Genomic DNA, 17,242 nt, shown 5'->3' with positions numbered 1-17,242 from the left:
GCATTACCATCTCATTATTGTTAATTTTTTTATAAATTTACAGTAAGCAAAGCTGTAATCCTAAAAACAAAATAACAAACCAGAAAGTTGGTAATATTACCGTGTGGTAGTAACATAAATTCTTAGAGTTAAAAAATCGTACACTGAAGTTGAATAAGTATCCGATATTTAAGGTGAAAAAAAAAACTTTTAATGGAATCTCTTTTAATTTTCTCTAACTCCGGTTAATTTATTAAAATATGACGAAAACCACTTTCAATAAAATCACTTAAATGTCCCAGTGGAATAACGGTAAGGGTACGGATTACACTAAAACCAGGAGTTAGACATCCTTCAGTGGACACAGCATTTAGCCTGATGTAGGTTTGTTATGAAAACACACATACATGCACGCTTATGATAGTAAATTTCAGCCTATTAACTGAAAATATAATCTGGACTGTATGTTTTACACTTCGGTAGAGATAATATACAAAATTTAAATTGATTTATTTCTGTAGATAGTGAAACTCGATAGACTAGGCGAGGAATGTGAAAAACTAGAGTTTATTAAGATAACTTCATTCTTGTATTTTAATATACAAACAATAATACAATTTATAATAATGGTTATTACAAATAATTGTTTATATACAAAAGTTTTACAAACTCACAAACAATACTGAGTCTTCTGTCTGGTCTGGAACGGAATCTTTTGTCGACCGTTCACGGTGAGGCAATTAATTACATGTTGACACACAAGTACACTTCTCTTGACGGGAAAGCTAGCTAGTTCTATATGTGGCTGGCTTCACGCGATTTGTAAGTTCATATTTTATTCCAGAAGATATCTAGTGTCTTCACAGAAATATTAACTAACGTCTAAAGGTAGTTCTCTGAAGTTGAGGGGTTTATAATGTTTGAAATCTATAAACGTTTGTGATAAAATATCTGTAGTTTTCTGATTAATAAGCATGTGTCACAGTTATAGCTTTCAAGGTTTATAGTATACTGACTAAAGCGATTCAACAAAATTATAACTGTCTCCTCGCTTGTTGGTTACCTTTTATAAGCTTGGAAGGAGACTTTATAGAAATTTCATCTAAGATAACAATCCTAGTATTTTACACACATGTATCGTACATTGCTGATTCTTACGTTTGAGAATCTTCTACAGATTTATAGAATAGGTGGAACTTTTGCAATAAACATTTAACAACATAAAATACATGCAATTATAAATATATATTATGCTGAAACAAACATAAATTTTAAAATAAATATATAATAGTAAATCCGTTACACAACGTGCTGTAGTAACAACCAAAATATTATAACAAATGTTCTCCACAACTCTAATATTTTGGTTTTATAACCTTTGCATTCTTCTCTTTTCCTTATTTGCTGATTTTCACGCAACTTATGCCACGTTCAACATCACATTTCTTTCAAAGATAATGTTTAATAGTCTTTGTAATGTGATGTTAAATTACCATAACCTTCTGTTTGGTTATAATTCCCTTCTCTTTGTACTTATATCTTGATTCCATCCTAACTTCCTTAACTTATTCATACTTTCATTCTGTCCTACTTTCCGTAGTTTATCAACACCCTATTTATGCTTTATGGTATTAAATTAATATTCAGCAAGTATTTTTCACACGATAAAATAATGATGAAGAATGTACTAATGAAATGCTCTAAAAGTTTGATGGCTGATACATTAAGGATGTTTTATTTCAAAAGAGATTATTTATCATTTAAACTGTGCCATCAGCGTTGTTGGCTCAACGAATCTACTTGTAAAACTATTGCATATGACATAATTGAATTATTTATATTTCAAAACAATGAAACATTTAAACTACAAGAAACTCTCAAGTCTTAAAGTTTATATGTCACACAAAGACCGTGAATATTTATCTACCAGTGAATACGTAATCAATCTCTGCTGTCAAAATATGTTTTGTCAACCTTCACCCAAAGGATAATGAGACCTCTTTTTCTCATAAAGGTCTTAAATTTGTTCCCGTTAAAAACGTGTATAATATTTAAACCCAAAACGTGAAATTGAACATTTTTCTCCCCGTTTACGTTTCAACTAAAACATCACTCAAGACAGGAAACACTTATGTTAACTATCAACAGCAGTAAATTATTTCTATCTCATCTACAGAAACAAATTAACATATCTATAGCCCCATCTGGAAAGTCTTTTTCTCTTCATTACCACAGAGAGAAATTTCAAAAAGAAATTTACGTCTTAGACTTCACAACTACAACATCTGTTAGAAAACTCACTGAAAACGAATAAACATTTTTACTTAATCTTTGTTAGAGAGACGACATTGTAATAAAGCAACCTAGGAAAGTAGGAACAGTGAATATTTTAAAGAAATAACTGTCTTCAAGGATTAATTGACAACCATTAAATCAATCATCCTGTTTGTGACAACACTACTATTAGTGGATATCAACGGACTGTCCGTGTCATTATATAGCCATTGTTGAGATATAATGAGCCTTCATTAGGAGTTAAGGGCTCTATACTTTCTACATTCTATTTTCTTTCTATGATACATAAGCTTACAAGTTCATCAACTTTCTATTTAAATCTAAACCTTGACTATTCGCAATATCCTTAATTTGTCAACTTCTTACTTACACCTTGATTCCATCCTAGCTCCCTACTTACACTTCAGTTGCATTCTGAATCCCTTACTTTATCAACTCTTTATTTCACCTTACTTCCATCCTAACTCCCTACTTACACCATGATTCCATTCCTGACTTCCTTAGTTCGTCAACTCCCTACTTACACTGTACTTCCATCCGAACTCTCTACTTACACCATGATTCTATTCCTGACTTCCTTAGTTCGTCAACTCCCTACTTACACCTTAGTTCCATCCTAACTCCCTACTTACACCATGATTCCATCCCTCCTCACTTGATTCATCAACTTCATACTTACATTCAGACACCAATCACTTTCTACAAAAATGAGAATTGTAACCTGAAACGCAATTATCTTATTCAACTAATACTTGACATAATATCTCTGCATACCCCCATTACTTTGACAAAATGGAATATTCCCCAGTATCGAAATATTTTTATAGAATAGAAGACCTATTTTTATAATTTCAATTCATTGAAATGTGAATTAAATGGGTTCCTCCTATTTTAACCCATTTGTAAGTTACATTGAAAATTGATAATTCATCGCTACGAAGGTGTTCTACTAGTCTTGTGTTTAAGGTATATTTGGTATGGCTGTTGACACTAATGATTCCTCGATATTTTGTTTCATATGCTAAATGTTTTTACCAATTACTTAAATAAACGTCTTCTAGTTCCCATTAAACTATATCATTTCTTGACATAAATATTTTTGTAACTAATAATGGTTATCTTGTGAGATCTGTACAACAACAGCTGACAGACACGCATATCTACTTCCATTTCTTCTCCATACATCTGTAGCAATGATCAAATTATAAAAACAAATCAAACATAGCTACTATACTAGTTTTCTTCATCATACTAAAGATGATTTCATACACACATCAAATGATCGAATTAAGCTTTTTAAGAATTGCCTAGCTTAAGTAATGACAGTTATTCTAAGACTAACACGTTGAACAAATTACAGATTCCAAAGTTCACTTCAACCAACACACATCTCCTGCCACTACACTTGTTTACACAAATCACTCGTACAATGTTTGACAACTTTCACATTATAAAACAGGATAGTACTATCGATCGAGTGTTTTATAACAAACCTCTAATTTCTTATAAACGAAACACTAATATTGGATATTCACTCATCCACCGTCAATATCCGAACAACATACAACCAACATGGGGTGCTAAAATTAGCACGAATAGTTGTTAAAGGAGCAAATGCAACATTTGTTCTTACATTAAACATAGAATACCTGTTAAAGTCCTAAGTCAACTTATTCTGTTAACAGCCATTTCACCTGCATATTAAATATTTCATTTATTGCCTTATTTGTAACAAGTGAAACCAAGCCAACGAGATTACTTATGTAGCATTTCAGTCAAAGATAAAGTTGTAGCTGAACATTTTAATAAAGGTGAACATTCCATTGAGAATTTTAAAGTAATTGCATTGCTCTAGATATTTCTCCTCAAATATTAATCAGCTACTTAAAACCAAAGTAGTATTAATTGCTGAATTAGGTTAGTATTAACGAAAAGTTCAGTTTTATAAATTAAAAACTAAGTAAATGAAGTAAAAACAGGTTTTAATCAATAAACTGAAACGTGTTTTTAAGTGTCTATATTAACTGTGCTATAAATACCTTGCTTATGGTAACTGTGTTTTATATATCTTTTCTTAATAATATTTTATTTTTCAGTTTCAATCAATAAACTGAAACGTGTTTTTAACTGTTTATATTAACTGTGCTATATATACCTTGCTTATGGTAACTGTGTTCCATATATCTTGCTTATGGTAATTGTGTTTTATATATCTTGCTTGTGGTAACTGTGCTAAATACATATTGCTTATGGTGACTTTGTTTTATATATCTTGCTTATAGTAACTGTGTTTCATATATCTTCTCTTAATTATATTTTATTTTTAAGTTTTAATAAATAATTCATCACTATTTTACTTCGACTCCTTATTTTTTCATAACCGCATTGTTTAAATTCCGTGCTTATATTTTATGTAGCATTATTTCCTTGTGTATTGTGTTTCAAATGTCCTGCATAAGTTCATAGTTAACCAACAGGCTTATTTCTGGTTTAAAGAAGAGCATTTGTTGAAACCGTATCATATGACATTACCACTGAAAGTTAAAAAGAAATAAATCAAAAGCTTTATGAGGTGCTTTACCTTCAAAGGTAATTTCTTTATTTCAACTCTTCCTTTTCTTCCTGCTTACCATGCAAAAGCCGTAACAGAACATTCGGAAAAAAAAAACACCTTAAAAAGTAAAAAATTAAATTCAAACAATACTTTGAAACATTTACTGTTGATTGCTAAGGTTGTGCCTTTATAAAATGCACAAAAAACACGCATGTTAGACTTACAAGAAAAATGAAAATCCGCTCAAAACAGTCTGTTTAAAATTCTTCTTTTGCTAGCTCGCAAAAAAAAAAACAGTTTATCATATTGGACCCAAAAATTTTGTAGAATACTAAATAATGTACTGTGAAGGTTGTAAAGATATTGAAAAATTGATTTGCTTGTTACATATTTTACATAATTTAAGAAATGTCATAATTCTAATGTAATTTTTTTCATGCTTAGTGGGGTTGTATCTTTGTGAATTTAGTCACACATAAACTATACATACTTACAATATTCTCATACATATCTCCATAAAAATTTCCATCTGCAGCTAAACATTCTGTATCTTGAAATGATGTGATCAAATAGACAATAGCTGGAGTAAATCATTATGAACCGTGTTAGCTAGCCATTAGCTATGTTTATTATCATTACAATGTATAATGTTACTATATCAAAATATTCTCTGCTCATAGTTCATCAGAATAAAATATGTCAGCAAGCAAGGTAAATAAAAAGATTGTTTTTTCTTAATTTCTATATTAGGAGAAACAGAAGGAGATATCAGTGTGTTTTAACTTGCATATCATTGTCGCCCAGTAGAAAAAAACATCTTTACAGGAAAACAGGAATGTACAAATTAATCCTAAAGATATATCTAAGCTTAGTGATTTTTTAACCTGGGCTATTTCTTATTAATTCAGACTATCAGCTTCTTTGGTTGTACAAAATACATGAAATTTATCTCGATTCCTTTCAACCACGTCAAACAAAATTTAAGAATATATTGAAAAGAAGAGCTTTGTTCTTGTATTTCTTATTTGAATCAATCAGCAGACACTGGCGGAAAGTTGCTGTTATCGTGTTCACACTACTATAATCATGTCATTTTAAACCACTAACATTGACAAGACAATTTTTTTCCGTTTTCGAGTGGAAATCATCCTATAGAATATATGGATAAAATATTATCTATAAAATATGATAACAAATGGTATATTTCCCATGTAACTTGAAATGATAGTGCAATTTTATTTTTGTTTAAAAAATAAAGCTTTTAGTAAGTCTTCTTGTACAACCAACATTTTGTGTTCATTTTATGACATCACACAACTTTCGCTTAACTGGATATTTTTATTTTATGTCGTTATTTCAAATAATTAGTAATTTGCATGTTTTTCGTAAGATTTTGAAATACAATATACATTCTGATGTACTCGGCCTTTGTCCGTTTTATGAACGTTAAAGAAATGAGTGGGTAAATAGTATGATGAATAACACAAAAAATTTGGATTTTCATACAGTTTATTTTTAGCACAACATAATTATTATGGCATTCATTATTATCTTACCGAACGTTTTGTATAAGCATTAATGACTCAATATGTATACACTTTAAACATGGTACACATTGCGCAATTGTCAGGATGACTTTGTAGAAAGAGGTACGGCTAAAGTAGTGTGCTTTCTGTTACCTACTTCCAACACTCAGTTCTTATAGTCCTTCCACAGTGTTGGATGTGATCAATTAGTTGAAGGTCATTGGCCGCAGCTTAAAGGTCATGGGTCAAAATAGGAAGTGGGTATAATTCAAGAAACGGCTGTTCATATCTGTCTTATGATAGTAACTGGAGCAGAAACTTCAACTGAGTTTATATATTACTCTAATTGTGGCGGCCGTATTTTCATTGCATTCTTCCACATATAAGACGTTTGTGTGCTCCCATACCCCCTACTTTGTGTATGTTGTGCTATGCATACGTAAACGTAATTAACGTTAATTAACTTACTTTAAAGAAATCGAAGCTAGGCGCCAAACATGCTCATCTTTTCAGCCGTGGAGGTATAACAATGTAATGGGGCTTACTATTCGTTGGTGAAGTAGTAACCCAAGAGTTGAAAGTAATTGCTGCTGGACAGTTCCCTTCTTTCTTTTCGGCAGTTCAAAATTGTAGACGGTGGCTTTGCCATAAAGAAAACAAACAAAGATCTCCAAAATATATATATACACACACGTATAAAAATGTCCTATCTGTCGCTAAAATCAAGTATGTACTTCTAGGTAAATCACACAGAACAAGACAGTCTGGTATTTTATACCAATGTTTATTTAGTTTTCAGTCCTGAACACAAGGAAACTAAATAGAATATACGCGGGTAAATCTTTTAATAAAATTATTTCTTCATATTTCGTGTCGCCAGTAACTCAGCGGTAAGTTTGAAACTTATAATGTGCTGGAAAGAGTACAGATAGTTACCACTTACTAACAAACAAAATTTATGTAACTCACACAATTTAATGAGTTGCACTTTACCCAGAGAGAAATTAATTAAAACTTGGTATAGTATTCCAATGAAAGAGGAAAACTTAGTGTCCAAATTACACATGAGATGAAACATGTTGGGAGTATCATAAGTAAAATATGTTTAAATGCTTTTATTGAAACTGTTTTTCTCAAACGTTTAACAAAATTATCGTAATTTAACATAAAAGTGCAAAGTTACATCGCAATGCATTTTTACAATAAATATTATATATTTATTATACTTAAATAAACCATTCCTGAAACGAGTGAAGTAATTTTACTACCAGTTGGTCATTTTATAACCTTCCTGGTTGTATATTGTGTTTTTAGGTGAAGCAACTTCTCATACGATAAATAATTATGAGGTGTTGGTAAAAGAAACAAAAATATATATAATGTATATTTTGCTGCAACAGTGAGTTTAAAGTCTAATAATGGGAAACAACTCTAGAAAAATCCGTGTAGGAGAATTGTATTATTTTAAGTTTCAAAGCCAATAAGTTTCAAAACATCCATAAAAATACAGAAATACAGGATATGCACAGAAATAAAATTATTTAATGATGGTTGTAGGAAATTGGTCTTCTCAGAAAAAGTGGAACCAAGAAGTCTGGTATCTTTCGTACAGATAGAATTATCCGTTTATGCTCTGAAAGAGACCGCAAAGTTTGGTAGAACAAATAGGACAATGTTCTACTGACTCACACAATGAAGATTAATTGAACATTTGGAAATCCTACAAACCTTTCGGTAACCACGAGAAGTTCAAGCAAACGTGTTTGAGTGAAAAAGTAAAAGATGGTGGTTTGTAAGTAATGATGTGAAGATGTTTTTGTGTTATATAACTGAAATACACTGGCGAACTTTGTGTTATATAACTGAAATACACTGGCGAACTTTGTGTTATATAACTGAAATACACTGGCGAACTCGATAGTACTACGATCAATGACTGTATTGTCACAACATCCTAATTCATCACATGCCTGATATCCAGAGGATGACGTTTTAACTGGCTCTGGCATTGGAGTTACGTGAAGTAAATATCCAAACATTGCTATCCTGCTAAATAATATTTATTTGCGAAAACAAATGTCTGTGATGTAAATATTGTGAAATACCCATTGCTCAAAGTTCTAATGCTAATCCAACTCAAAATACCAGTTACTAGTTGAAAAATAATAACATTTGGAGATTTTTCATGAGAAATAGAAAGAAATGTTAAATGACTTTCTCAAAAACCTCATAGATAGATAGCATCCAACCCTGATCGATCAAGTCATATACTCAAAGTTAGAAATGTCTCGGTTATGAGAAATGTTCGGGGCTTAGACCCAGGAAACTATTAATTTTAGTCAAATATGGTAAGTGGTTTGAAACTTTAAATGCTCTCAAATATTTTACTACAATTTTCTATTGTATAACTTTGTGAGGCTTCGCATGGATAAGTGCTTAGGGCACTCAAATACCAATTTGTGGGTCGTGAGTTTGAATTCCGTCACCAAGGCAGTATAATGTGATAGTCAATCCTAATTTTTTGGGATTATTCAAGAGTCGAAGGTGGGAAGTAATGCTACCTGGGTATTTTCTTTTTAGTATATAATTTCTACATTAGAGTTTGCTGGAGCAGATAGCCCTCGAGATGTCTCCCTATATGGACCAACACACTCCCTATAAAATAGGCTAGAGAAGAACGTACTATATATATTAAATATTAAACTTGTTGTACTCTGAAATGAGTATCTTGTATATAATATTATACAAGTGTGCATAAGTATGATTAAAAGAATACTTTTATTTTCTAACCTTTCATGAAAACTCGAGTCTTGACACCTTAGAATGAAAATTCGGACATGTATTGTATGTTTGTACATAAAGGCCAAATAACTATAATTACTGCACAAAATACAATGTGGTTAAAATAAAATATACCACAGTAAAAAGACATGATGGGGTAAGAGGTACAGAGCAGCATGGATACACAGTGTGTAAAATGTAACCACTCTCTGTTTGTGGGTATATATATGTCTCTATTGGCCCAACAGCAAGTCTAAGGAATTCTATCACCAAAAACTGGGTTTCGGTAGATGGTATAATACACATAGCTCAACGTGCTTAACAACAAAGAAAAATCCCTCTCTGTACATACGTAACGATTTAATGTCACTAATCACATTGATAGGCTAATATGGAAAGTGAGAATCTAGAAATTTTAATAAAGTCCAGTTAAGTACATGATCGAGACGAAAAGGCCAAAATACGTTATACGTTATTAGAAACACAAAGGTCGGTGAAGAGATTTAAACTATAAAAGTATGTTAATAATTTATTTATCTGTTTTACTCTAGCAAAGTCATTACCTTGGCTAAACTCACGTGCTTCTTACTATAGCTTATTTGCAAATTTCTCTGCGACACTTGTATCTTATTACATATGAATTTTTTTATTTCTTTGAAAGTCTTCATGTGTCAGTCACGTATCAAAATTCTTATACTTTTTGGCATGCTGCCAGATGTTATGGAGATATTCGATTTTATATTTACTTAACGCAAATTATTATATTTAACCAAACGTTGAGAAATAAATTGTTCAGCATTAACTATTTGTTTCTACAAATTTGGACAGAATGTATTTGTGAATGTTATACTTTATTTTTTTGTTTTACTTCTACTAAGGACATTACATATTTCTATATAAAGGTATTACAAATTACTTTGCATTAGATATATTTATATATTTCATTACTTTTTTACAGGCATAATGTTCGTGCATTAAAATATTTAGACTTTTTTAAAAATTTACATTACATACAAAAATATCGTTATTTCCATATACTAAAATTCCTTGAGAAGACAGCTTTAAATGATTTTATACACATTAACAGAAACTAAGCACTGAATTTTATGATGTGTCACATATAAGATGTTCTTGCTGTTCCATTACATTTTTTCTAAACAGTTATGAATACTAAATTTATGGTATTTTTATACTTTTAAAAAATTATAACTTTTCAAGTTACTTTTATTTAATAATTTTGGTGTGTGAAAGCACATCGTGTTGATTCAAGATAAGGAAATATGGTTAATATTTATACACGTATTTCGACCGACATTACCCAAGCTTAATCTCTGACTGTTACTTTTAAAACTGAATGGGTACTCAGTGTTGTAAATTAAAATATTGGTAACCAGTGCCGTATGAATTTAATAGGTTTACTTTTTAATCCTGTTTCCCAAGATACGAGAAATTGTTTATTTAATTTAATATAAATGTTCATAAGTAATGAAAAACAATAAACGATTTAATATGTTTAATCTTCATAGAGAACTGTACTATTAATTAATTATTAGCGATAATCAAGTTAAGAACAAGTATTCCTTTGAACGAAGCAAATTAGGGATTATAAACTCGTTGTCTGCATTGGTAGCGGGCGTTTATTAGAGATAAATTTAGACTGCAGCACCCATGAGATTAAAACATTAGAATTACTGGTATCATCAACTTTAAACAATTAAATAGCGGGCTCCATTAGAATCAACTACAAAGAAAAGTGTTATAATTTAATTGTGAAATTATAACGAATTTAATACTCGACATACCCGTACGTATATATATATATATATATATATATATATATATATATATATATTAAGTATTAGATTCACTTCACCGAAAAGAAATACTCACACACACACACATATATATATATATATATACACATGCCATGTATAGGCTTTAGAAACACAAACTCAGTAAATATATACGTGTACACAGTACGGTCTGATAAAATTACAGTAAATTCATTGCCAAACTTCAGTAATATATTTTTCACACGTCCTATCGTGAGAATTTACAGTTAATTTCGAACACTTTGCATATAATACCTATTCTGGAATGATAGTGCCGTGTTTTATTTTTAAATGTGATCATGCTATTTTGGCGATCGTTTCTGTTAAAAAATGTATTTGTATAATTGTGTTATCTGCTTGTGACAGAAGGAGTGGGAGGTTCTAAAAGAAAAACAGACTGTTAGAACTGTTCAAGATTTAGAAGCCTGAAAACAGCTTAGTGTATTCATATTTGTATTAGAAAAAAAAACATTGGACAAGCTATCAGAAAAAAAGGATGAAAGTTGAACCATTTAAAATACGGTAAGAAACAGGTTTTGTCCCAAATTGCTATCCACATAACATAACTGTTAGGGTTCATGAGACTACTCTCTATGGATCCAATATAAAATCCAGAAAAACAAATGGAGTTATTAATAGCGACCAAAGAGTAAGGAACAAGCTTCGATAATCTAATTAGCATAAGATCATTATGTTTTACTTTCGTTAAAATCACAAATATTGACAGTAACGCCATTAGATGCATCTACACTTGAAAGATGAGTCATATGTCGTGGCAATTTAAATTATCGAAGAATTATATTGGTAGAAACAGAGGTGGGCAATAAACATAATACGACATCGTTGAATATGAAAATGTCTGTGGCGGTTCGGTTATAGTTTGGGGAGATATCAGGTAATATAGGCGTATTTACAGATTATATTGTGCTTTCAATAGTAACATCATTTACAAAAATAACTGGTTCGGAATTTATCCTGATGAAGGATAGAATCTGAGTGTCAAATTAACAACATTGTAATAAATCATTTTGAATAAGAAACCACAAAGTCGTGGATTGGACAGCGGGAAATATTAATATAAGCCCACGTAACACCCATGGAACTTTCATGAATATCATATAAGTCAACATTTTAATTAAAAAAAAAGTCAGTAAAGTTGACATATTACGTGCAGCGAGGGCCGAGACAATACATTCTCCTTTGTCTTATCAAAACTGTACCTTGTAGATGGTTGGAGATGAAGGGAGAAGTTAGTTCTTACCAAGTATCTCGTTTTTAATCAAACATATATTTTCTGACTCTAACTCTGACCATTTAATTTTTTTGCTCAGTTTATATCTTGTGATATGTTATCAGTGAAATGATTCACTAACTTATTTCAGACTCTAGCTCTAACCATTTAATTTTTTTGCTCAGTTTATATCTTATGATACGTTATCAGTGAAATGATTCACCAACTTATTTCAGACTCTAGCTCTGACCATTTAATTTTTTTGCTCAGTTTATATCTTATTATATGTTATCAGTGAAATGATTTGCTAATTTATTGAAATAACTAATTTTACTTTTGAAGTATATTCTAGTTTGGTTTCAACTCCCTCATTTATTTGGTTGAAAAACAGTTCACCTACTAGTATCTACCCTCTATAATTTGAAAAAGTGAACATTTATACAGCTATAATAGTTTTATTTCTTTCTCTTTCTTATGTTGCTTAAATAAAAGACTAGAAGTGAATAGCTATTCCTAGTTTTGAAGCTATAGAATAGAGGAAAGGCATGCATTCAACAGCATCCACCTAAAACTCATGGACTACTCTTGCATGATTGAACAGAGAGACTTGATTGCTACACACCTACAGCCTACAGAGTGGATGTTTTGTGGAAGCAAACAGAAAACCACGAATTTCGAGACTCACAGCTTTGGTATATCACTCATAGTCTCCCATATAGTCAGGTTTTTTTATATCCAAACAATTTAGTTATATAAAAAAATAACAGCCTAAAGTGTATGCATGCTGTTGTATAGTGTATTTATAAAGTGTACATGTTTTATAGCGTATATATAAAGTTCACATGTTGTATAATGTATACATAAAGTTCACACGTTGTATAATGTATACATAAAGTGTACATATTGTATAGTGGATATATAAAGTGCACATGTTTTTGTATAGTGTATACATAAAGTGTGAATGTTGCATAATGTATATATCAAATGTATATATTATGTTGTATAGGTACTTTCTAGATGTATAATTATGATAGAAGATGCAGTGTTCAACACTTTATGAAAACAAACGATAAAAATATTTTGTGTCTGTTATCTGTGTAAATCTGTTCACTTTTTATTAAGACCTTTAGTAAGCACGTGGAAACAAAATCATTATATTCTATTTATCCAACGACTGGATAGTTTTCCAGTAAATAAGTAAACAAAAATGCTACATTTGAAATAAAAATACCAATGTGATAAAAAAAAAAGATTTATTGTACTCTTTGTTTTCTTTGTTAAATTGCACATTTCCAGAGTTTTAAAATACTAAAGTAGTCAACTCGTTTTTTCAGTCTCTAGTTATCACCAAAGTAATCTAACAAATTGTGTTCGTAAGACACAGTGAGCAACAGAAAACATTAAAATTATTTATTTTCTTTTAAGTGTCGTGATTTATTTAAACCTCAAATATTTACTGTATTTTAACGGAACCTCGTGATAGAAACTTTTGCTTCGATTTTAAAAAGTACTGAATGAATACTGTTTTTTGTTTCCATAGTTAGATGTTACGCTATATGTTTCTAATACCAGCGGCCTCGTAAGCGATTTAAAACTATTTAAAACGTACATAGACAGGAAGAAAACGTTCATTGTACACGAAAGCGTAAAAGAATACAGGATGCTAGGAAGAAAGTGGGTTTTAGTTATCCTGTGATGTTTTAAAATGCATATCGGTTTAGTTTTTGAATGTTTAAGTGAAAGTTGATTTTATGAGTGTGAACTATTAAAACTAACTCATGTTACATTATTTTTATTTTGCTAGAAACCCCTGAATTGTGACAAGAGCATCAAGAACAAAAGAAGATATTGACGATTTCCTTTTACGAATGATTTAAAACTGACCAACATGAATGACAGCACTGCACGAGCGCTTTCAGCAGAGACCACAGCTGCTTATTGTCTTGAGAGTATTTCTAAGGAAAAGTTGCAAAATGCACAAGTTATTGCGTCATTTATTGTGCTCTCTATCATCAACGTTATTGTAATTGCTGGGAATTTGCTTGTAATTTTATCAGTTTTTATTTCTGCAAAACTTCGGACTGTGACCAACTTCTTTATTGTGTCTCTAGCTGTGTCAGATTTCCTTGTTGGACTGGCAGTACTGCCATACTCTATGACTTTAGAAGTGTTGGGTGTTTGGGTATTTGGAAAAACTTGGTGTCACATCTGGCTAGCTGTTGATGTGTGGCTGTGCACATCGTCCATTCTTAACCTGTGTGCTATCAGTGTCGACCGCTATCTCGCCATAACTCGACCTGTACACTATCGAAGCATCATGTCTCCGAGACGAGCGAAACTGGTGATCGCTGCTGTATGGGTCTTTGCTTTCATCATCTGTTTCCCGCCACTGGTAGGCTGGAACGACAGCCGTTCTGTAACTGATGAACTGGTTGTCCAACACGTCAACTCTTCATTGGTGGAAGACCAAAATAAAATAATTTCGTTTGTAATAGAAGACAACAACAATTCTTTAATTAATGCATCACTACAAGACAACAGTCACCGAGTGCTACCACTTCTGCCAGAAACTCAATCGTTTCTCCGGGAAATTAGTAGGGCTAATATTTCCACCAACCAAACAACGAAAACATCACTATCAAGAAACACTAGTCTCACCTGTACAGTAGCAATATGCACGCTCAACAGTAACAAAGGTTATGTCATCTACTCCGCACTCGGTTCCTTCTACATTCCTATGCTTGTGATGCTTTTCTTTTACTGGAAGATCTACGCAGCAGCCAGCAAGACTGGAAGGGCCTTACAAAGAGGATTCAAGACCACCAAGCTAGGTAAGTGTAAGAACGAACAAGGACAAGAACAGTTTCTGACTCTACGAATGCATCGCGGGAATACTGTATCAAGCATCCACGTGCCAGAAGGTTCTTCACAAAATCACATGGTACGTGCAAAAAGTCAAAGATCACATACAGCTAGAAGCTCCGATGAAAGCAGTAGGAGCGCCCGCAACAGTTCGTGCTCTAGTGCAAGAATACTTTCAACTTCTTTTGGTTCTTGTAAGGAACCCAGTTATGAAAACAACCCTAGGACATTATCAGGCTCCCAAGAAACTGATAACGGACTTACAAAGGAAGGAAGGCTATACTCTACGCGCATGAGCAAACGAAATGCACGCTGGCATGCCAGAAGATTTCATGCTGAAGCGAAAGCCGCCAAAACGGTGGGTATCATTGTTGGAGGGTTCATCTGTTGTTGGCTACCATTCTTTACAATATACTTAATAGGAGCTTTTTGTGATGATTGTATTTCCTCGTTATTGTTTTCCGTATTCTTTTGGTTGGGCTATTGCAACTCAGCAATTAACCCGTTTATTTATGGACTTTTTAGCCAAGACTTTCGTTTTGCTTTTAAAAGGATCTTGTGTCGTTGTCTAATGAAACCAGAAGGAATATCTTTGCTCATCAGACAAATCCACATTCCTCTGATGGTGGATGATCCACGTGACATCACAGAATCTAGCTAAAAATTAACTTCTTTGTTGTATATTTCTGCTCCAGTAAGTTAATTATTCACTGTGTATGGTCTCTTCTCAGTATGTGCTCATTACATAAGGACAAATGATATTCGTAGATGTACATATAACATTTTTATTACAAAAATATAACATGATTATGCTCATTGTAATCAGCGAAACACTAGAAAATACACTAGGAGTGGAGATAACGGTTGCAAATCACTATAATAGAATATTATTAATTAAAATGTAATTACACATACTATTAACATCGTATTTTTCAACCGATATTTCTAGCTATAGATAGCTAATCCGGTAGTGATAGACAGTTTATGAATTATATATATATGCTTATGTTAGATTTCTTGCTGGTAAACGTTACATAGTAATGAAAAACGTAACAACACTAATAGCTTTCAACTGTGTGTTCTACGGAAATGTCGTATCTATTTGTCAATCCCATTTTTATATTCGAATAACTGTATCGGTTATTTCTTTATAAACATCGTTGAAAATTATTGTAATATTTATTGTAAGAAGTAATATGTTCTACTGAATTCACGATAACTCGAAACAACAGATTAATAATCTAAATGTATCTTCCTGGACAATCTTTTACATAAGAAGATATACGTGATCTATGGTTGTAAATTAAAATGTTATACAGATGGCAAAAGTTCCTAGTATGATTAAACTAGTATATTCACAGTGAACATACGATCATGATATAGAAAGCAAACGAAGGCTTACGTATATATGATACAAAGGACACGTATAGTTAATATTTTGAAAACCCGTAGATAACGTATATCACTTTACTTGTTTGTTGAACAGATTCAGTAGTTCTGGTAACAATGTGCCTATTTCTTTGTGGTGTAACATGCAATAATTTGCTAAAATTATCTAGTTTTGAATATGCTTATAGATTATTTGTTTACTTGTATAAAATATTTATTGTGAGATTAATAGAAGCACGTATTAAGTATGCTCCAATTCATTTTTAAACGTGTGCAGAATTATCACAAGCACGAACGAGCAATGAAAGAATAATACACAAGGTGTCGCTATCTTATTAGTAGCTGCTGGAAAATGGTTATGAACGTTGTGATTTTTTTAGAAACTGAGCTGGGATATATATTATGCTGTAATAAACGATATATATATATATATATTATGTTTATTCAATGTCTTTAAATTATTTTAAATTTTGTAAGAGCTGTTCAAGTTTGTAAAGTACATATCTTATTGTGTATTTATTGTGAACATGTCATACATAATTGTTATACTAATAAGAAGTTATATATCGTTATTCCGTCAAACATGTAGTGAAATATTTAGAGTCAGGATAGGCTGGTTAATTGAACTAGTGAGCTTATCATATGTACTATACATAGAATAACACACCAAGTTGCATCAAACAGCAATAGTCTATTGACTGTACATCCTGCAAAACTGAAACTTGCAGTTTATTCAGAATAGCACTGATTATGTATTTGGGTATCACTATTGAGATCTTACCTTAGGTTTATG

The 17,242-nt window shown here is 31.6% G+C and overlaps 1 protein-coding gene across 6 annotated transcripts in view; it reads left to right on the top strand.

Annotated features, from left to right (window-relative positions):
- Window positions 1-16,883, top strand: part of LOC143253775 (putative G-protein coupled receptor No9) — a 106,564-nt gene extending 89,681 nt beyond the window's left edge. For 2 of the 6 annotated variants that reach the window (XM_076508130.1, XM_076508166.1), the window contains exons 2-3: window positions 12,691-12,890; window positions 14,003-16,883. In XM_076508130.1, the coding sequence (XP_076364245.1) occupies window positions 14,087-15,721 (1,635 nt within the window). In that variant the 5' untranslated portion in view covers window positions 12,691-12,890; window positions 14,003-14,086 and the 3' untranslated portion in view covers window positions 15,722-16,883. Of the gene's footprint in view, window positions 1-11,336; window positions 11,490-12,690; window positions 12,891-14,002 lie in introns of all 6 variants that reach the window. The other 4 variants (XM_076508138.1, XM_076508147.1, XM_076508156.1 and 1 more) reach the window with 4 other exon arrangements.
- The last annotated feature ends 359 nt before the right edge of the window (window positions 16,884-17,242 follow it).

Source organism: Tachypleus tridentatus, chromosome 1, assembly GCF_004210375.1.
Source record: "Tachypleus tridentatus isolate NWPU-2018 chromosome 1, ASM421037v1, whole genome shotgun sequence".
In the NCBI taxonomy this organism is placed as follows: domain Eukaryota; kingdom Metazoa; phylum Arthropoda; class Merostomata; order Xiphosura; family Limulidae; genus Tachypleus; species Tachypleus tridentatus.
This window is presented reverse-complemented; position numbering and strand designations above follow the sequence as displayed.